Raw genomic sequence first — 22,480 nt, forward strand, 5'->3', positions numbered from 1 at the left:
TGAGGAAAGTATTTTGAAGTTGCCAGCTAGAGGGAAATGAATAAAGGTTTCGTCTGCTGTAGTTAAGTGGATTTGATAGGGTTGGTAGCAAGAACCTCACAGGAATCCCTCTGTATTTGCAGTGATTTCGCCTTGAAGTTCCTTGTGTTTGAAAACAGCCTTGCTGTTGTTAATATCGTACGCGGTTTTCTAAATATTTCATTGGATTTTCTTTTGTTATGTTTAATTTGTACTATGTTTTGCAGTGTCTGTGCAGCACCTCAGGCACCTTGGCAGGAGGCATGTATGAATGAGCATGATAAAGAATAATCATCATGATTATTATTTAAGGCCTGTGAGCAAAAGCTTCAATCATTAAATAACTAGATTAAGTTCATCCATAAAAATGAAGGCTAAAAAAGAGTGCAAGAAAGATGCAAGTGAATGAGCAAGGACAAAAACTCAGAACTTTTTTTTCTTTCCAGAATATTCCCTGTTTAGACCACATGGAAGAAATTTCATGGGAAATGCTCTGCAGCCTGGGCAGCAAGGCAGCAGCGCTCAAGGGCAGAGCTTGCCAGCCATTTGCCTTCAGGCACGGTTCAGGACAAGACGCTGTGATGTTCCAAGGGCTAGAACCCCCGTTGTCTACCTTTTCATTTCACTTTCATTGATGGCGTTGCCCAGCGGGTGCTTCTGGGAAACCCAGGGCTTCACAAAGTCTGAAGCCTTTTAAAAAGCTTTCTGAATGTTGGCATATGCCATTCAACCCTGGTTTAAAATGGATCCTAATTACTCCTGTAATTGAGCAAGCAGGCGAGCATATAAGTGCAAATATTTCCCAAGGACATTTTTCTGGGAAAAATGAGAATGCACAGCTGAAAATCAAGCTTGCATTCCATCTCTCCAGTTGCCATTGTAAAAATGTGGCATATATTGGAGATCAGTGGCAAACCAAGAGATTTGTGATCCCATACGCTCTTCAACTCTACTTTTACAACACCTATATTATAGAATTTCTTCATTTGTTCTTGTTACTGGGAAGTTCTGTAACTATAAGTGGGTTGAGGCATTAACATTCAGATGCATGCACAGTTTAGAGAAGAAAATGATTTGGATATAATGTTAGCAAAATCTACCATCTGTGCAGGTAATAAAATTATTTTTTATTATTTTTTTTTTTCTTTTGCTTTGGAAGGGTGAAAATCCAGAAAAAGCAGAAACTCCCATGACAGCCCATCAAAATGTACAAGGATTGGTTCAAATCTGAGATTTGACATGCAGTGTCTTCTTCTCAGTTCAGATGGAGTCGCCTTTTAAGTCAGATTTTCTCATATTAATGTAGGTTATTCACTGGCTGTCCATAAGAGTAGAGTAGGTGTATGCTTTCTGCATACATTAAATCTCATTGGCTCCTGACTTCAACCTTCTTTGTTGTAGTATGTGGTTTCTTTTTATTACAAGGATAGTACCCGTGGCTTATTTTGTTGGGTTTTATTTTCTATATGATTTCTAAGGGATAAACAATACAAAACACAGTAATAGAAGATTTTTGCTCAATAGGATATTTATATTTCTGTTGTTTTTCTCTAAAGAAGCTGATTTAATGTCTTATACGAACTGATAATAAAATCTAATATAACAGGATATTAAAAAGGCAAAATAATGATTACTATAGCAATTCAAACAGAGATGGCCTTAAAGCTTCAGACATTTCCTAACTGTAAAGACTACCTCAACCCATCATTTTGTAAGGACAAAAACAGGAGGAAGAAGAAAAACTTCACGGTGAATTCTGTTTTGGAAGTAGATTCTGGGTGAGGAACAGCCATGAAAGCAAGGTGGCCAGTGCACTCAAGTATTTGTGTTTCACTCCTTCAAAAGCATTAATATTTTTTCCCACTATATCAGGTAGATATTTATTTGACCTACGGTGCAAAATTACCTAACTGCGTTTGCATGTTAAAATACTATTCCATGTGTTTGCCTGCTGGCTGTATTTGCTATTCTTTTGGACAGACAGATACTGTTATATGCCCCTGTGGTATATATCTTTATCAGAAGAGTATTTAAACAAAGACCCTCAAAGCAGGAAATGGAGTAGAACCTGAAAATACATAAATATCTTAATGACACTTGCTAGTGAAACAGCTCGCTGGAAAAAACAAAACCAAAAACCTGTAAAATTATTTGTATTTTATACCATTTATCTGTGCTGGTCAGAGTCATTAGTGTAACAGTGGGTCCTATTATAGAAGTCACACAGGTTATTCTATTATGGGGTAATATAGTGTATATTTCTGCAGAGGTTTCCAAATCGTCCAGGGTCAGAAGGTCTCTCTGAAAGCATCCCTGCAGCCAGAAAAACCAAGTAAATTGCATTTGCAAAACTACCAACAGTTAGTAAGCACTTTATGACAGTAAGTTAATTGCTGTGAAACAATGAGATGAAGTTGAAAGTAGGTGTACCTACTTGTAAGAGGGGAAAGTTGTACCTGTTTTCTTACTTGCTGTCAGCTCAGACAGGACATACATGAGCTTCCAACTCTGCTAATCTGTTGCATATTTTGGGAAATGGTTCATTTGCTCGTGTAAAAAAACCAGTCTTCTTACCTTGCACAATTCCTCACCAACATGTCCGTGTGAGCAGTGGTTCCATCTCATACCATGGCTGTTCAGCACCAGAATTTCTCACCCACCTGGCAGCAAAAGTAATTTTCCCACCTTCTGTTCGTTACCATATATTCACTGTCAGCAGGCTGACTGTGAGTATCAGGAATATGCGCTGAATTATTTATTTCTTTAGATTATTTTGGATAGAGGGAGGAGAGGGGAGAGGAGGGAATTTTCCAGTGGGGGCAGAGGAAGAATGCTTGTCCAGCCATCCTCCCAGCTGGAGTAGTGGTTGGTTGGTTGGTTAACACTGACCAGTGTCACTGTGCTATGGCCAGTCCTGTGCTCCACTTAGATGATCTGTCTTTTACATTGCAAGGTTTGCATTAATAGCCTGCGATAAGAATTAAGTCATGATCATACCTCCTATAGCTTAAAAGTTCTGTTCATACAATCAGTTCAAAATCTGATCTCTTGGAGCAAAGTTCAGCAGCCATTCTTTCAGAGACTACAGATTGAACATGCCTATGCTGTAGGTTGCGAGGTTAAGAGTTTCAGTTTTGGTGAGCTCAGTGCACAGTCATCTGTTTTATGTTGTGCTGATGAAATCAGCCATAAATTAAGAAATGAGACTTTGTATGGGATAGCTGGGGTACAGACACATGTCTGTTTGCCAGCTCTGCTGTGGACATAGGGACCCAGTTGAGGGATGACACAAATGGCTTTGTGCAGTAACGTCTTAAAGAGTATAAGCTAGATTCATTGGAGTTGTTAGGAGGATTGATTTTTGATTCTCTGATTTTTTTTCTCCTGTGCATTTGTAAGATTCCCATGCATTTGTAGTATGTATGCATATTCAGTCAAATGGTTGCACTACTCTTTTATAATCACTTAGAAAAAAAAAATGCTTTTGGTTTTCTAGGTCCTGAAAGAGCTCTTGCCGACATGATAACAGCTTCTTATAATTTCTTCTTATAGTTCCTCATGTTAAGATAGTTTGTATCTTTGTCTTTGATGTGGTCTCTTTCAGGAATTGCCAGCCCTTCTGTAGTCTTTTATCATTTAAATCAACTTCCCAAGAGACTTTCTCCTCCAGTTCCTGAAGTCTGTTGAGGTCTGATCTTTTGAAATCCATTATTTTTATGTTGTTACTCTTACCAACCCCCACCCCACCCCCCAGGATAGTGAGCTCCATCGTCTTGCAAGCACTTTTATTCTGGTTACTTTTCTCTTTGACATTTTCATTCAAATCTAGAATAGCCATTCCCCTTATAAATGTCTCCATGATAGGAGATCATTCTTTCTCACAGCTTAAACTCTTAAGACCTTAAATGATATATAGGATGGTATTTTGTCTTCTGAAATAAAAGTTGTTCCAATACATTCTAAAATGTTCATAGACCATCTTGCCATGAGGTGGAAAACTTTAAACTTGTCATTTAAAGAAAAGGTTTTAAAAATTGAATATCCTCATAAGGAGATTTAGAAACTATTCCTGATGATGTAAAAACAAAACAAAACAAACAAAACAAACCAACCAAAAAAAACCAACAGCAAAACACACTTTCAATAGATGCAGGTTATGGGTGTTTAGGGGGGAAAGGAGCTGTGGGTTCTTACTTTCCCTGGAAACTAAGATGCAACTGTTTATTACCATGAGTGCTTTCCTATTAGTTCTTAGTTCCTGTGTTGCAAAAGGTTTTCTAGAGGGAAAGAAAACTTTTCTGGAAATAGTACTGTGTTGCTAAGGGAAGGATTGCATATGTTCTTTCCACTTCCTGGGCTCATCTGCCTTACTGAGCAATGTTCTCCTCTTCTGCACGTGTGCCCCCATATAATATAATAGAGGAGCATTTCCAGACTCATCTGGAGCTGGGGGAGAGAATGATGTTGCCTTAGAAAAGCTATTTTGGTACAGCTGTCAAAGTTCCATTAAAAGAAATGTAATCACATGCACTAAAGTTGTTTGCCTTCTAAACCATTAAAACCAGCCTAGGAGAATAAGCCACTGATTTAATTTAATTGATTTATGAATAGTCATATCTATCTAAAAAAGAATAGAAAACCATCAGTCAGAATGGGGTGGATGTTAGCTACCATGTTTCTTTCATATGGCAGTAATGCAATTTCCAAGCTCATATTTGAAGGTATGTAATCAGGCTACCCAATAAACTAATTAATATCAATATAAGGAACAGCTAGTTGGTTTTGATGCAGTGCTGTCAGTGTTTCTAGTATGAGGTTCAGTATTCAGGCGAGACTTGTATTCAGGGTGAGGAGAGAGAGGCAAAAGGGTAAGGTCTCTTTTTCTGTTGACTTCATTGTACGTCAGGATGAGGTGGGAAGTACACCACAGATCAAGTGCTTGCAATCTGGGTCCTCTGAGAAACAGGCAAGTGGGCCTCCAGACTTTAAAATATGCATATGCAATGCATGCACTTTAGACATCAATAATAGCTGATGAATGCTATATGTGCTTTCAGTATTAATGAAGAGCCCTATGTTTTGATTTCCCAGGAGTACCCAGCACATGTTCTAGCAATCAAGATGCCTCTTCAGAGCCTTTCTGTTTTCTTCTCTTCTTTTGACAGAAGTCAACATCAATAGCTTCTGCTTTACTCCCTGTGGTAAGGGAAGGGTGTGAAGCTGTTTTCCAGCATCACTTTGTACCTCTGACTGATCTAAGCCATGTGAATTCATCCAGCCCCTCCACCCCGGCTATGAGTCTGCTGACACTGGTGCAGGCAGCAGCCCAGAGCTTTCCTCACCGAGATCCTCGTTCTCACAGCATGCGACAGCTCCTGATAAATCAAAACTTAATAAAGAGTTCAGTAGGACCTTATCCCACACTGGGATTTCATGAACTTTAATGGATCTACTCACAGTATAATGATATCCTAACAGTCATGGTATAAAGTACCACTCGCCCTGAGTAAGGGTTTTATAAGCTGGCACTGAGATGCCAAGCTTCTCTGTTCCCCACTCTATTTAATCAAAAAGCTACTCTTTGTCATCTGAGTGCAAAATAGAATGGCAGTGGTATCAGTAGTTATAACACCAGTTGAGAAGGAAGAAGGCAATTTCTTCCCTCTCGATCTTAATCATTAATCTTCATTAAGATTTTTAGCTTCCGAGTGTGAATGGTAGAAGACATCAGCATAGCAAACAATTTAAAGTGCATCTGCATAAATAATAGAGGTAGTTTGTTATTTTCATTATAGGTAAAAGCATGTGTCAGTTGCCAGATGTGTTTGATTCAGACAATATGATTTTCATGCCAACTTTATGATATGTTTGATTTAGGTGAAGTGACTAAAACCTGCTGTTGGGACTGAGTTGCTGTTAAACACCAGCTGCAGTTTTTACTTTAATTAATAATTTAAGGAGTAGAATACCTTGCTTTAATTAACACGTTAACCCTTCAAGCTACTCAGAGAAAGGTCGCAATGGCAAAGTGGTTTAAAAGTAAAGCAAGAAAATATTCAAAGGTAGGCCAAACAATCTATTTCTTTCCCCCAAACATGCTACAAGCTCTTGAGATGTTTTCACCTTTTCTTCTTTGCATTTTAATTTCCTTCTCGCTGTTGAATGGAGTATGGAGTGTAGGTAAAGGACCCAGGCTAACCCAGATTTTTTAGCAAGACTGATTATTCTGGATTTGCAGGATGAGCAGCAACTGCTCACAGCTCCTGTGAATCACTTTCCAGGCTTTTAACTGAATCTGCGAACATCCTACAGATTTGCTGTTTTGCCAAGACTTTCCTTGATCCGTTCTGAAAATCTGCACAGTCATGTAGTAGTTTAAATGTGGATCTAAGCATAGAAATTAAAGCTCCAGCTTTTGAAAGCCTGGGCCTGCATCTTAAAAAAAAAAAAACTCTAATGTGATTACTCCGAATGTTTCTTTGTCAGTGTACTACTTTCTGTTGTTAAATAGCAAACATGGTGGCCAAACTGGATAATCTGAGATATCAAGGATATTAATTTGTTAGAAATATGGAAAACTGAGGTGGTGAAGAGGGGTCCTGTAAATGTCCCTTGTAAACATAAAGGAAAGACTGCCTTCTGACTTCACTCCCTCAATTAGACATCACATAAACTCATATGGGATCATAAATGCCGAGCCATAAGAGAAACTTCATCCAGAGATCACAAACTATGGGGCACCAGCGGATCCAGCTTTGAGATGCAAATCCTCGGAAACTAGCTTTCATTGCTACCACTATTAACAGAGTTATTTGTTATGCTATTGTTTGTTTTTAAAAACATTTTCAAGAAGAGTAATCATGACTTCTACTATAAGGACCATCACGGTTCCTTTACCATATGATAACAATGCAGAAAATGTAGGACGTCCAGAAAAAAAAAAGATTTATTACAAATAAGCAACCAAAAAAACCCCTAGTTAATGGAAAAATCAGCAATCTAAGTGACTTATGCTCTTATTGCCTGGAGGAGGTTTGGAGAAGAGGAGGGTTGGAAGTATAGTTAGAAACATTGGACTGGCAATCAGGAGATGTTTAGCTTATTTCTAGCTGTTTAACAGATTTCTTTATGTGTGGTGCTGGAGCAGAGCCAGTGTCAGCTCTAGGCAAAATGAGCTTCCATGATCCAGCGACAAGTCAAGTCACACTCATGCAGATCACTGCAGATGACTAGAGTTGCCGAGGCGGTCCTGAGGGCATCGTTTAGAAATAGCAATGGATAGAAATAACCAGAGGTCTAATTTTGTTTACAGAAGAACCTGTTTTACTGATGATGATGAGAATCCAGTTTGATATTTGGATTCAAATTTGAGTCTCACAGCCAGAAAAACTATTAAGTCTTTTTTTGAAAATGGGCATGTTTCCTAAATAAAGCACTGGAAGATATAAGAAGAAGTTCTGTGAGCAGTGGGACACAGCCTAGTTGTATGGATTTTTGTCCTACATTCCCTACACCTTGACTTTAGCAAAAATTCTGCAGATTGTGCTGAGATCGGTAAAGCAAAAGTGAGATTTTAAGTGATGGTAATAGAGCATATTTCTGCTGCATCTCAGGCTCTAAGAAAGTACACAAAGCCTACAAATGTTTTGCCAATAAAATGCGTGTAGCTAGTAATTAATTACTATTAAAATCATAAACATGACTATCATTTATTAATAACTCAACTGTCTTTGCATTTCAGTGGGTATACATACCATTTGTTCCCTTCTTTTAAAACTTAATCATGCAGTAGCTCTGCAGGAACAGAGTCCCAGTGAAAACATTCAATCTGCAGTGAAATAGTTGCTGTATCGGGAGTTTAGAAGATGGTTTAGTTTTCTTGGCTTTCTCTTTCCATGTAGGAACTGAGGCTAGTGGAAGTAATTTCAAAGAAATTAAATCATTGTGGAAGCTGTACAAGTTCTGTGCTTCTAACAGTTTGTGTACTTTTCATATTATTTGGCTATTTTGTTTTGCCTTTTTCTTACTACTTATACTTTTGTCTCCTATCCTGGAAACCATTGAGCATGTGCTTTTGTGTGCATGAATAGTTTCACTGATCTCAGCAGTACCGGTCTACTCGTTAGGTATGCTAGGTACCCTAAAAAAGAAATTTCTTTGGGGTAGCAGGAGAGAGAGGGTCCTGATCCTCCACTGGAAGGCTGACAGAACATGTGGCACAGGGGCCGTGCAGCAAACCCCTCCTCCTGTGGCAGAAATAAAGCTGGCTTTAAATTCCTTCCCCCAGTAAATCCATAACTGAATGTTATGTTTTTCTTTTGGTTGCACCTAATATAGGGCAGCGAGTCCCAGCCCAGACAAGGGCTCATAGATGCCACCACACTGTCAGCAATGATCATTACCATCATGAAAACAGCTGCTGCAGTGCCATTACCTGCTGAGGAGTTCAATCACTGTTTGTTTTAACTATAGTAAAAGTATGTAGTTGACATGGCAACGTGTTCTGTGACACATGCCAATTGATTGGTTTTTCCACTGGAGGAAAGTCCCTGCTTCTTTGAAATCATGTATAGCAGCTGTTCTTGCTCCACTGATGATGACAAGCGCATATAGAGCCATAACTGTCTGCACCGTTTGTCTCCTTCCATGATTTGGAAATGTTTAGTTCTGGTGCGAAGGGCTGCAACTCCATTGATTCAGCGTAGTTTAATCTCTCAATGTTTATGGCTTCCCTTGTAGAAACTCTCATGAGGCTTTTTCTGTTAAGGCTTTTGTTTAGAGTAAAGTGGATGGTATTTTTCATGGACAGCTGATGAAATGAGTTTTATATGAACTATAGAATGATATATTTGCTGGTGAAGGGCTTGATACTGCAAAGTGTATACAAAGCATGCAAGTACTGCTGCTGATTTCTGCTGGACTACCTCTATCGGTAAAGTTAAGATTTTGTTTAGTGTATTTGCTGAAGAAACCCGTCGCTCTGCACGTCGCTGCACTGAGACAGAATTAAGAACATTTAAAGTGACTTGATTTGCAGTGAAATGGAACAATGCAGAATTTGATCATGTCACTATAGAGACATTGGCAATTTAATGATTGATTTAAGAGCTCAGCTTGATTATTCATAATTTCAAAGAAAGTCAAAGAGATGCACAAATTAAAACCATGGACCTAATTCTTCTGAAGTCTAAGGTTATTAGATGTGGAGATAAACTTGCTTCCATTTTAATATTCTCTGTACTAAGGCTACTGCCATTCTAACAATACTTTGAACGGTTTTATTAGCCTCTCTAAGAATATTGTTTAAAGTGGTCCATATTTTAGTTTATGTATCTTACAGCCAGTTTAACACACACAAGTAACATTCCTATATAGACCTGGAACAAATGTTGGAAATTTATAGAAATATGTCATAATACTATTTTTTTTTTTTTGGATGGGTATTTACTTTTTAGGCTCGCAGGTGCTAAAGATAGGTCAATTCTAATATTATCTCATTATTCAGCTAATATATCGCTCTTTCAGTGTAATTGAAGGCTTATTAAGTATTGGTTGCACTAAAGTTTAGGGGCACTAACTGCTATTCCATTTTTAAGTAGGCTTGTGCTTTTGTAACTTAGATTCAGTAAGACAGTGAAACTTTTCACCTAAATCTCTGAGTCAATGAGACTATCATCCCCTAGTGGCAATTTGTATCCATAACAGATGGATTTTTGGGGGTTTTTTTTGTTTTGTTTTTTTTTCCCCCTGGTCTTCAACCAGTTAAACTATTCAACTTGGGTAGACTAGCTCTAGAGAATGCCTTTATGTGGAAGTTTGAACTCCATTTCAGATGGCTTAAGACAAGGTCTACCCACTCATAAATTTTACTTAAAACTGGAGATCCAAAGTCCAAAGATTGTTCATCTGTGAATATCGGACTAAGGCTCAAATCCTTTGCCTTGCTGCTTCACAAATGGATATAAAAAATAAACAGGACTCAGGTTCTGAATGGAAGGATCTTCTGCTCATGTAGAAATTATCTGTACCACTACACTACCACCCACAACCTTGATTCAGCTTTGCAGACTATTTTCTCACTGGAGACATGTACAAACGAGAAGCTGATCCTGCAAAGCTTGCTTGACTTTCAAGTCCATCTCAGTGGGTGGACTGATGTGGTCACCAACAATAAACACCATTTTCTCGTTTGTCTTGGCAAATACATACATGGAGGGTGTAGTTCTGAGCAATTTTATGTGTCAAGATGTGAACGCTTTTCTGCAGTTCACAGTGGGCAGAATTCTCTTTCAACTCATTGCTTCTTGCTGGTGATAACTTTATCAAATAAATCTCTTTTCAAATAGGATTTTATATTCTAGGTTTCAGATCATAGGTATTTCCTGGGCTTATACTGGTGGTATAATGTTGTCAAATCAATTCAGCTACTTTTATTTTTACTCAAAAGTTTAGTGGGCTTACTTTTCTCTCAATGCGTAAAGCACGTATTTCCCTCTCAGGTATCCTGTTGAGAAAACACTTATAGTTAGGAACTGCACTTAAATTTAATTCTGTAGATGTCATGAATTCCTAGATTTTGGAAAAAAAAAAAAAAGTTTAAAAGAAAATAAAGTAGCTTCAAGGTATTTAAAAATAGAAATTCAGGGCTTGTACCATACATTTTGTGTATGCATTTCTAAGGCTTCATTTAGGCAGAGCAGCTTAAAAAGTCTCATCATCTCTGGGACACTTTATCTTGATGGCAGCCATCACCAAAAATATTATGCTGCATTGAGCAAAAATCTCAGGGTACTGGCTTCCTTAGGTAAAAGAAGAACATAGCTTTCTCTACCAAATATGGAAAAAGCAGTAAATTTATTTTACTGTCTGTATATCATGATGGGATTAATATTAATTAATTTTAGTTGAGAGGAATTATTTATATCTCATTGTTTGACAAAACATACACAGTGCTGTGAAGGGAAACATTACTCTGAAGTCTACTCAATGTGGAAGAACGAGGGTAGAGCGCTGATCACTACTTCTGTGTCTAACCTTAAGCTTTATTATTCCTAACAGTATATGTGCAGACAAATGAACAGGAGCTAAGCATGAAAAATCTTGTGTAATTTTTAAAGAATACTGTGGATTCCAGAAGTAATAACAGACTGGAAAAATCCCCAGTTTTACAGTGTTAGAACACGGGCAGTTGTGAAGGCTAAGGAGAAACTACCTCTAAATCAAGGAGATGTCAAGATTTTCCCATTATGGTTTTTCTAAGGCTGAAGTCAAGATAAAATGCTATGTTTATTACTGTGATGTAAAAGACCATTACTGGATGACATCGTGGTGCCAGCTGATTGCCCTGTTTACAGTAATAGACTTAATAGACTTTACATATACAAGTCCAGATGTGCAGCTTGCTACAAACTTAAAGAAATGAACAGTAAGGATGAGGAAAAACTCAATAAGCAAGTATTTTTTGCCTTTTTTCCTTGTTTCTTTGTTTAAAAGACCTTCTTTTAATTAAAAAAAAAAAAAGTTTCTATGAAAAAAAGAGAATTCCCTCCCCCCTTCCCCCCTTCCCCCCCTTCCCCCCTTTTTTTAAATTTAGAAATGACAGGATGACAGGAGCCTGTTTCCTTTTTTTTTTTTTTTTTTCCAAAAATACTTTGATCACTTCTGATGATCCTGATGACTCCAGTTGAGTTAATTGATCAGCAGTTACCTCAAAGCATCTAGTGACAGGTTTAGTCTGTCACTTAGACAAGATTTGTTCACATTATTCGTCTAGAAAGTCTTGGGTTTATACAGTTCCAGAGTAAAATAAACCTATACTGGCAGTATATTTTTAGTCTATAAATCTAGAGCTACATGAGCCTTTTACTAGTAAGGAAACATCTCCAAAAAGTGTAACTTAACCAGTATTGTTCTGGTAATTATTTATTGTGGTCTAATTATAAATGCTAGTACAGCTATTGCCTGACTGTTTATTCTGCAGCATATGATTTATGTCAATATATTTCTAAAAAATAAAACAAGCAGAGAGTTCAGTTTTCAGGTGACTCTACATGAAGTAATTGCAACTCCACTGGAAATTATTTATCAATTGTTGCATTTATCTTGCAGGCATAACTATATGTGTTAAATACTTTGGCTGGTAATACACTTTTAAAAGACACCATTTTTGTTTAGATTGACCACAGATACATTTACTTCAATCAATTTGTTTACATGTACTTGTCTATTATAGGAATCATGGAATGGATGTATTTATCTACAAATTGAAGTTCGGCTTCTATAAGTGTTCCTCCTGCAAGTGAGGAACATTGCCTTTTTCTGCTTTACTAGCTTTATCTTTAATCACACTTACAGAGAGCCCTTAATGGGTTGTGAGATCCAATAGCTGAGGTGGTAAGGTTAATGGGGCATCTTGTTATGCTACACATTTTTGTTGCAAATAATTTTATATATTAAATGCATGAAATCTTTGCCATAGGAAAGTGAGACAAGAATTTGAATGGCTAAAGAAGGTGGTCCAGCTACTGCCTGGTTGCAAAAATAAAGCTGAAGAATGCTGAAAGCAGCTGCCTTTAGAGAATGACATGATTGTAAGACACAACCAGTATCTGAAATGCGGCAGTGAATGATTTTGTCTAGCAATGGCAGATCTGAGGGAGTTAAAATAACAATGTTCAAAAACTGCATGTGTGATTATCTTAATTCACCCTGTAAAAGCCAGGAGATACGAATCTCCATTCAGTAGCTTTTAGGTATGTGACCGTACCCGCCATGCCCAGACCTTTTGATCACTTCTCTGGCCATGGAGATGCTGAGCATCGCCTCCAATTTCAGTCACAGAGACAATTTTTATACAGAGTAAGAACTGCGGTCTAGACCATTCCCTGTCAGGACAATTTCTGAGACAGCTTTTTGGATAAGTGGTCCATTTGATAAAGGCATAAGGTTATTTTCTCACTCAAACAGTCACCATCCTTCTGAATTTGTGCTACAGGAACCGCTTGCAAGCTTGGTTACCTACTGTGCCCCTCGCTGTACCCTTTGGCGACCATCTGTCTCTCTCACAGGATATTTCCAATGGTGGTGCAGTATGGAAAATTTCCTGTGTCAGTGGCTGGTCTTACAATACATCAGACAGGGCACTGCAAGAAAGGCACATGTAACCGTTAGGACACACAATACTCCATATTATCTCTTCCAAGGAAATTCTGCCAGCTAAAGGGGCAGCAGTTGTCTTACCACACCCAGGCAAAGGCTGTGCTCCCCTCCCTGCCACCAGTGCTTATTGCAAAGTACTTGTTTTAAACCCCGAACTTGCTCACTGTGCCCTGTGATGTTTAGAGAACTGAAGAAACTGTGCTGCTCGAAAAGCAGCATGTACTGTGCTTTTGCACAGTACTGATTATCAATAAAATGTAATTTAGCTAAAACAAAAGGCATATTTCTGACAAAAAGCTTCCACAGCAGTAGAGGCAGTGGAAGTGATCCAGAAAATACTGACATTATTAAAACTGCAGGTTTAATTTTTTTTTTTAATACTCAAACTCTTGTGTTCAAACTTTCAAACAGAACGGCAGCATGAGCAGTAGGCATTTGCAAAGTTGTTGTCAGCTGAAAGCTGTGTTGAAGAACATTAGCGAAACATGTTTCTGCTACTGTTCTTCTACCAAACATGCACTCCTACACATGCCAAAATCTGTATGCCAAACCTGGTGTGAAAAAGGTTGCCACAGAAACCCTCCTGTGTATATTGAGTACCTTTCTTCGTCATTTCTACCTGGAATAGATAGAATGTGTCTTTTAACAGCCAGATCATCCATCCCCAGGATGTAAGCCATTCCATGGGATATGATGAAACTTATTTTAAAAAATAGAGACGGAACTAAATGTAGCATGTAATCATTTAGATCGAGACTGGAGGAAAAATGGTCCTGTTCAATGAAATGTACAGGAAACATTTAGGAGACCAGAATATAACTTTCGGGATTGTTAAACAAAGAGAGAAATAAAACCGACATGAATTCTCTCATTTTTCATTAGAATTTTGAATTTCCAGCAATATCCAGGGTGTTCATTTTGTACTTTACCAGAGTGCCATATACAGAGCTAGAGAAATAACAGGTTTGGGTTTTGATGTAACTCCCAGAGTTAGCCCAAATCCACAAGTGTGCAATGTATATAGAGAAAAACTGTTCACGCAGTCTTACTTAAAGCTGCTTAACAGCTTAAAATGATAAAAAGTCCTTAACACAATTTAAGAACTTAAACCACTTAAACTGTTTGAAGCAGCTTGTGAGTTTGAGGAGTTTTGGCGGGGGTGGGAGAGGCATCCCTGCTGAGCTGCAGCCCTGGGGACAGAGCTGGCAGGCTCCCACATCGTGTGTCCCGGCAAAAGGGGCCCTTTGGGAGCCAAACTCGGGAGGCCTGGAGGTGATGTGATGGAGAAGATGGCAGAGTTTTCTACATGGTTTTGTGTAGTATTGTGTATACGCCCAGATTGTTTTGCTTTAGTGTTGCAGGGAATCTTACAGGGATGTGAGGTGTAAGCAGTGGCATCCCCCCAGTGAAACAGGGTGGCAGAAAAAATATTGTCTATGACAAGTCTTCAGCTGTGGAAAACAGCTTCAGCTCACGGGCCAAGGCACAGCTCCTCAGGAGCATTGTGAAGAAATCTTCTGCAAGAGCTGCGAGGCAAAATGTTTTGCTTTTGTGGCGCCAGGAGTTGGAGGCAGGAGAGAGGTGGCATGAGTGGGCCTTTCAGATGTTTTGAGGAGGATTTTTTTTTTTTCTGAAAGATTGTTTCTGGGAAAAAGAAATGGGGGGGGAGGCAGGGAGGGTTGCTTTAGTTTGACTGATCTCAAACAGCCTTAGCCAGTTGGTCATATCAGAAGCATGTTGTTGTTATTATGTGAAGTTACACATTTACAAAACAGAAAATAAATCATTATTTATGAGATCCAGTTTGGTGCCTGCTGTTGCCTGTGGTGGTCAATGGTTGAATGTGTTTGTGTGTGTGTATGTATGCTCAGATGAAAAAAATGGTGGCACTGCACAGAAGCGATACTTGAGGACAAAGGAAGGAGGCACAGGAATGGGAACGAATGTCTGAAGGTGGAAAACAGCCAGGATGCTGCTTCTGAAGGCAGTGATGCCGCCTTAAATGTTTTGAATCTTGGCCTGGTTTTCACTGATGCAGGCAGTGATTTACACCTTTCTGTGCAGAAAAGGCTGTAAACCAGGAGTGAATTACATTCTGTACAATTTGAAAATAAATGGTGCATTCACAGCCACTCATGTTGAGGTCCATTTACACTTCCAGAGTGGTATGATGAGTAAATGAAAGTTAGGCCTGTGTGTGAATGAAAAATGCCTGTTTTACCAGAGGCTGTGAAAAGAGAGAGAGCGAGAGAGACTTAGTGGAAATTGGAAGCGAGACTTTTATTTGTTTGTTTAGAACAGTCGTATTGATTTGGAGTCAGATGGGGTATTGGTGTAACTGCAAACTAATTCCACTGAATTCTGCAAGGTATTTCTGGGGATGCTGATGGGGCTGGAATTTTATATTTATAATCAGAGTTTTTCCTGTGCTCGACTAAGTCTTTATTGCACTACATTCTTGTGCAAACTTAGCATTGTAACATTTAACATGAATGTTATCTGTCCAAAAAAAAAAAATCTTTACTGGGGTGAAAAAGAGCTCAGGTGTAGTTAAATTCATAGGTTCACAATACAATTAACTTTCTCCTTGGTTTTCTTTTATGATGAGGAAAGAGATATGCAAATGTTAGTCGATGAGGGTAAGTGCTTTCTGATTAATAACAGATATAGAAAGAAACCATTTAATGAATGAAATCTTGGTAATGTACTACATAATACTAATACCTCAATATCGCTTGAATTTCAGAACATTTCAGGATCTGTCCAAACAAATGGATATATCTTACGGTACAGTCAGGGATTCAGCAGTGTATGAATACTTTAAAGCAAAAGGGACCAACCCTTTGGAGCAGGATAACACATTTGCTGAACTGTGGAGGACTATCAGTAAGAATAATGGGGCAGATAATTGTGTATCGAACCCTTCTGAAGGCATCAGGAAGGTAAGACTGGATCACTGGGGCTTTTTTAATTTTTATGCTGTATCAATGTTATTTGCATGGAGTTAATAATGTTAAGTCACAGGAAAGCAATTACATAGTCATTAAAAAAATCAAGGGATTCACTGAACGTATACTCATTTCTCTTAGAACAGAAATTTAATGCAAGATTTTCTTTGTTTATTCCAAACTTTAAAAAATGCATACACTCTTTCACATGTCACCATGCTTTCACCTAACTTTTATTTCTCTCAGATATGACTACACTTCTTTTGGTGAAACTGAGTATTGATAGGGGATTCAAGGACTGATATATAACAGCTTGGGATCCTACATGCTTGTGCCAAGTCCTGTGATAAACAGCCCTGGTTCAGATCACGCAAATACAAATGTCCACACTTTCTCACTCTTAGTCTGCCTCTCTTCTCTGCTTCCCATCTTGTAGCTCAGCAAAACCAGATAGTAAATAACATCAAACCACATGTGTCCAGGGGTATGTTAAGGCAGAAGGGATGCAGACATGGTGAAAGTTTAATGTGCTGCTCCTTTAGTGAAAAGCGTCCTCTTTATTTGTCAATTGATTTTTTTCATGAAACAAACTAACAGCTGTTATCAATGTAGTTACTGTTTGATCAGAGTTACTCTGTTGTCAGTGAAACACTGATTCGGAATAAATATATTACTAGTTCTTTATGCTTTTGTAAGTGGGAAATATTAAAATGGTTCGGGCTTGGGTTTCTTTTTTTTCTTTGAATCTTTGAAACCTTTTCTGAACAGTCAGAGGGAGAACATCCAAAATTTACAGGTTCTTACAGTGCCATAAAGGAGGTGAACACAGTAACACAGGCCAACCCATTTCCCAAATCAAAGTCCTTTAACATAAGATTCCCAACTGTTTGTGTGACTTCTGGACAAAATCTTTATATACTCTTGTGTCTTCTCAGCACAGGAGTATTTAGTCAGTAGTTTTGGTTCACCCTGCCTTTTCTCCCATCTCCCAGGTGAGCTTTCCTAAACCACTCTGCCCTTGGCTCAAATAGCCTTTCTTCCTTGGAACAAGGTAGAGCTCTGGCAATAGCAAAATCTGCAGTGTGTTGGGTTTTTTTACCTGCTCAGCACTTTATGAAAATGAGGCCTCTGTTTTGAGGGACTTGTTTAGCATTTAAAGGAGGTAGAAATAGAGAAATTAAGTACTTTTCCATGTACCCTAGCATTAAAACCAATAATAAAACAGTTTACCTTAGAAAAATGCACAGTATTTTACTTTTTCTTTTCTCTTCTACCATTCCGATGTCAGTGGATGCTCTTTAGCCATGAGATTGTAAACAGTCTTATTCTGTAAGCCTACTGCATGTTGCCATTTATGATAGATAGATTTGCCTACGCCAGAAATGCAACTGTAGATTGGCAGGCTGCTGAGAATACCAATTACATTATCTGTATGGAGCTGGCAGCTCCATCCTATCTATGTGATAATAACTTTTCATATTAAGTTTGATTTCAGTATTGTAGGGTGATGTTTATATAACTTGATCAGCTCATTCAATTAACGTCAACAATAACCAGATTAACTTCAGTCCCCAAAGCTGACCAAGGCTGCTATTTGATTAGACACCTACATAAATTGGGCTTAATATTTAATAACATTGTCAACTAAATTGTTGTGTTTATAGTTTAAATGTCGCTCTTCCTAGCTCTTTGAGCTCTTTGAATAAACAGGCAAGCTTTCCATGTCAAGTATTACAGCTAGAAATTCTGTTTTTTCTAAAGGAGAATTGATGTCAGCCAAGGAAGTGGGACCTTCCACCCGTAAACATGTACTGCTGCATGAAAGAGATGTAAACGTGCCTTAAAAATATATTTTATAGGAAATGGGAAATATAAGTATCTCTAGCATGAAAAGATCCCTAAACCATTTTCTGAATGAGGACTTGCCCAGCACGATGCAAAAAAAACCCCAAACCCACTACTACCTTTTCTCCCCTCCTTCCCCTTTCCATTTTCTTCAGACAACATCACAGTTCAGCTGCAGTCCTAAAATGAGCAATGCCACTTCAATGCAAAACAGGAGAGTGCTGCTTATTTATGGTACAGGCAGGTATTTCAGATGTTTGTCTCTATTCCATTTACCTCTCTCCATTTCCCAGAGATTTTCCTACTCCCTTTGACTACCTTAAAACAAAAGGATAATAGTGGAAGAAGGTCCTGAAAGCTTTTGTGGCATTTGGTTGCCATGGCAGAGGTCTCTTTTCTGATACAGCACAGTCCCTGTAGCCACAGTGGCCACCTCCCATTGTCAAGACACAGCTTTTGCAACACTGGTAGAGCCACGGAAAGGGCATTAATGCACTGCAAAGTCACGTAAGAGACAGAAGGATGTTTCAGAGCTAGGGGTGGCAAGTTGCTTTTGTTGTACTTCCAAGGCATTTGAAAGCGGTTATTGCAGATGGAAAGTGTTCTCCTATTCATAAATATCTCTGCATAGCGTAAGAGGAGGTTACCAGACAAATCACCAGTCCATAAAAAAATGCTATTTTGCCACTTGAGTTTTCTGGCACTATAGCAGACGAGGACTGACTAACGCTGTTGTATGGAAAGTTTCTTTCTGGGTCAAGCTACAGCCAGGATCCCCAAGAAGCATGCAGTGGGTAGCTCCTGCGGTCTTAACACAGGTGGACATTGGTACTGGAATCGCACACAGTTCTAAGCCATTTGTAAATCTCAGCAAACTGTTTGCATAATACCCAGTGGCAATTAGTTCTTCACCTTAATTATTAATTACCACAACATACTAAATAACCTGTGGCTTTTGTCATTGTGGGCAGGCATTTTGCTTTGAAAGAATGAAGTAACATGATCCCTATGTAATCCCATATATATCTTTTTTATATATATACATAGCAGAATTAAACTGTTGTTGTTGTATTTTTTAAAAGCTTTGCTTTGGTGGAGACTGTTTGTTCCCCTGTCCAATCAATTTTGTGCTAAAATTTCTCTGAATCCTTTCTTTTCTTCCTGTGTATCACTTTTGATGAAAAGTGATCAAAACCAAGTACAGTACAAAATGTGAATGTATCATCGATTTAGGCAATGGCACAGTAAGAGTTTATCCCTTCCCTTTTTTGCTTCCTTCAAAATTTTTCTCTCCCTTAATGAACACTAAACATTAAATCAGAGCATTTCTTGTTGAACAGTCAGCTCCATTCATTTTTTAGAGAGTAGAAGTAATTTAAAAGTTCAACAAATAGGATTTTTTTGACTATTTTTTCCATTAATTTATTGTCCACAATGAATTTTATATTGTGAATTGCGGTTGCTCATCCATATGTTTTCACAGCTCCTCATAAATTTCTCCATTTCTTGACCCATCAGCCTTTGGAGTAAAAGCAAATGCTTCCTTAAAGCCTGAATATATTACATCCTTTAGTGGCTCCTTAATTATATTAATTTTTAAATCATTTGAACAGGATTAAATGGCATGTTTTCTTTTTATTAGAACTGTGTTGCTTCTCTTAAAGCACTTTTTAATAGATAATAAATGTTATTCAAGCATGTTTTTGAACTACTCCACTAATGCCAATGTAAAGGTCACTTTTTGATATTTCTGTGGTACCAGCCATATAATGGGATCAGCTACAGTGACACTGTTCTGGCAGTAAATTAATGATGAATGTTGCATTATTCTGGCACTTCTGTGTTTAGTGTGGTAGCTTCTTCATAAGTTTCAGATAAATCACAGACATATCAGTGATTAATCTGAAATTCATCTTTTTTCAAGTTATTATTTCTTACCATGCTTTCTTTGAAAAAACATCATTTTACCATCAGTAAGCCAGGATCCTTTGAATAATATTCTTCCATCTCCCTCCATGTTGAAGAGTGACATGAGGTTGCTTACTGCTTCTCTGAAGTTTTACTATTCTCTTTGTGGTCCTTCTTATATCTAGGAAGCAATCTTCCTTGGCCTTTTAATTTTTTATGAATGTGAAGAAGAAATATTTTTAATATAAGTTTTGCCTAGGGGGTTCTTTTTTTCTTAAATGTGTTTTCTTAAACCTCTTCAACTAAAGATAAATCTGGTGTCTTTGGTGTAAACCACCATAGTAGTTCCACCTGGGTGGAATAAATGAGTGCTGCCTTGGCTGAATTTCTGTTAAAGAGGTTTTTGAAAGTTTAACTGAGCTATTTTTGTTTTGTTGTGCAATATGCCTGCATGCTGAGAGTCGCAATAAGGCCATAGCAAAGGAGCAAAATGTGAAAGCCAATTAAAAGTCTGAAGTATAAATTTTAGCTTATTAATCTGTATTTCATTTCAGTCATTCTTTATTCAAGCTATCGTACCTGTTCTTAGCTGTTATTTGCCACATTCCCTTTTACCATCTTTCTCTATATATTATCTTTGCAATGATGCCCGATCACTAGAACGTTTCTATTTTATTTTGGGCCCTAAAAACATACAATGCAGGCTTTAGATGGCTGAGCTGTGAATGCAAGAGCCTGAGGATATGGATCTTTGCTGTATTGTGATCAGGACTCGGTTGCATGGGTAGGTACATCTGTATCATATGCAACTAGGGAGCCTTGATGTGTTTCCTGCTTATACGTCCCGTGGGTCAGTGCCAGGTGTTTCCTGTAATTCTTAGTCTTCCTACCTCCAGTAGCCCTCTGGCCTGTAAGCTGAGGGGTATGCACATGTGCACACGTGCATCCTTTCACATGACAAAAATGAAAAGTTTAAACTACTTTCAAAAAGTTTTGGTTTGCTTTTTAGTTGAAAGTAAGTGTCAGTTTGATTTTATATGGCTTTTACTGCTTGCCTAGTGAAGGTACATAAAAAGTAAACGTATCTCAAACACATATGTATGTGTGTGGTTGTGTGTCTTGTACACAAGTTTTTTAAAGTTTGTCACTTTTTCTTTAAATTAAACAGATGATACTGCTCAGCTGTCACAACAGATATTAACAGGGATGTGAAGGATGCTGAAATTAGACAGCAACTAAACATTTGATCATAAGGAAACTTTCTGTGCAATAAACACACTAATACTACTAGGTCTCCACTCTTCAGAGGAGAAAATTACACAAGTGGAAGAATTTTTGGGAGAGACAAATCTTCCCTTAGGAAAAAGGGATCTTTGGAGATTCTGGTTTTGGCAGTCAGAGAGGGGAAACAGTCTTACATCCAGTATTTCTGGGAGTTGAGAAGTATGCATAACTAAGAGTTTAAAACTCAGATTCCTGTTTATGGTAAAATGATCAGACCGTCAGGGAAATAATGCTCTACAGATGTGATGGCACTGGATAGAATGATTTATGTCATAAAAAATATAAAATTGATATGAGGAGACCTGGTAGACTTTGTTTATTGACCACTTACAGTTGTAGGACATAACTTAGGATAGCAACATTGCAAGTCAAGAAAAGTAGACCTTTTCAAAAGATCTGCTGTCCAATATTGAAAGTCATTGTACAAAGCTCTTCTATATAACATAATATACAAAAAACTGAGGCTTGAAAAGTAGAATCAATAATGTGATTTTTCTCTAGAAATTGCCTTATAATTGAAATCGAATATTTGAGGAAGACTGTGTTCCTCAAGTATTACTAAAAAAAAGATGAGGAATGTATGACACATTGTCAGTGCTCTTCTTTTCTAAATTGTAAATTTGAAAAGATGATTTACAGAGCAATTCTGAAACAACTGAAAGATGCAGCTCTTTAAAACTAACAATCATACAAAAAAAAACAACCAGAAAAATGCAAGACACATTTTAGCACAGTGATTTAGGCCAAATCTTTTCTGGGACTCCTCTTTCTGTACATTCATCAGGCAAATTTTTGTTCTCTAATAACACAGATTTTGAATAAATTCTGTGTACAGTAGCAAGTGCTGTTGCCTTTGGTCCCATGAATACATATTTTTTAACACACTTGAACTTGGACAGCTTTCTATCATAGGTAGCAAAAGCCTATGTACTATTTACCATAGAACACAACCTGCCTGAGGCGTGCAAAAATAGGGCTTTCGATGGTCCTTCCCTGCCAGGAACACCAGTGGGACTGATGCCCATTGCCTGTTGTCCCTAACCAGGTAGGAGGCCTATGAGCACCATCGCAGATGCGAAAGCATAAAATGTGAATTGTTAAAGCCCATCACAGGAAGAGCGGAGGGCAAGATGCAGAGATTTGCTGCTAACAACCCAGTTAGTTATGGGTACACAATCATTCAGAAAATACCTCTAAGAAGCACATTTTAGGTTTCCAAGAATGTAGGTTGCTGCCTGAATATAGGCTAGATGCCTTGAGGAATCACTCCCTTGCCATCCTTAATTTTTTACGCATCCTTGTGTTGATAGGTTATGAAG

General features: G+C 38.0%; 1 protein-coding gene across 8 annotated transcripts in view; it reads left to right on the top strand.

Moving 5' to 3' along the window:
* Positions 1-22,480, top strand: part of GRID1 (glutamate ionotropic receptor delta type subunit 1) — a 562,508-nt gene that overhangs the window by 510,962 nt on the left and 29,066 nt on the right. For all 8 annotated transcript variants that reach the window (XM_030030252.1, XM_030030245.1, XM_030030247.2 and 5 more), the window contains one exon: positions 15,923-16,118. In XM_030030252.1, the coding sequence (XP_029886112.1) occupies positions 15,923-16,118 (196 nt within the window). The remainder of the gene's footprint in view (positions 1-15,922; positions 16,119-22,480) is intronic.

This window comes from Aquila chrysaetos, chromosome 11, assembly GCF_900496995.4.
Source record: "Aquila chrysaetos chrysaetos chromosome 11, bAquChr1.4, whole genome shotgun sequence".
NCBI classification, from domain to species: domain Eukaryota; kingdom Metazoa; phylum Chordata; class Aves; order Accipitriformes; family Accipitridae; genus Aquila; species Aquila chrysaetos.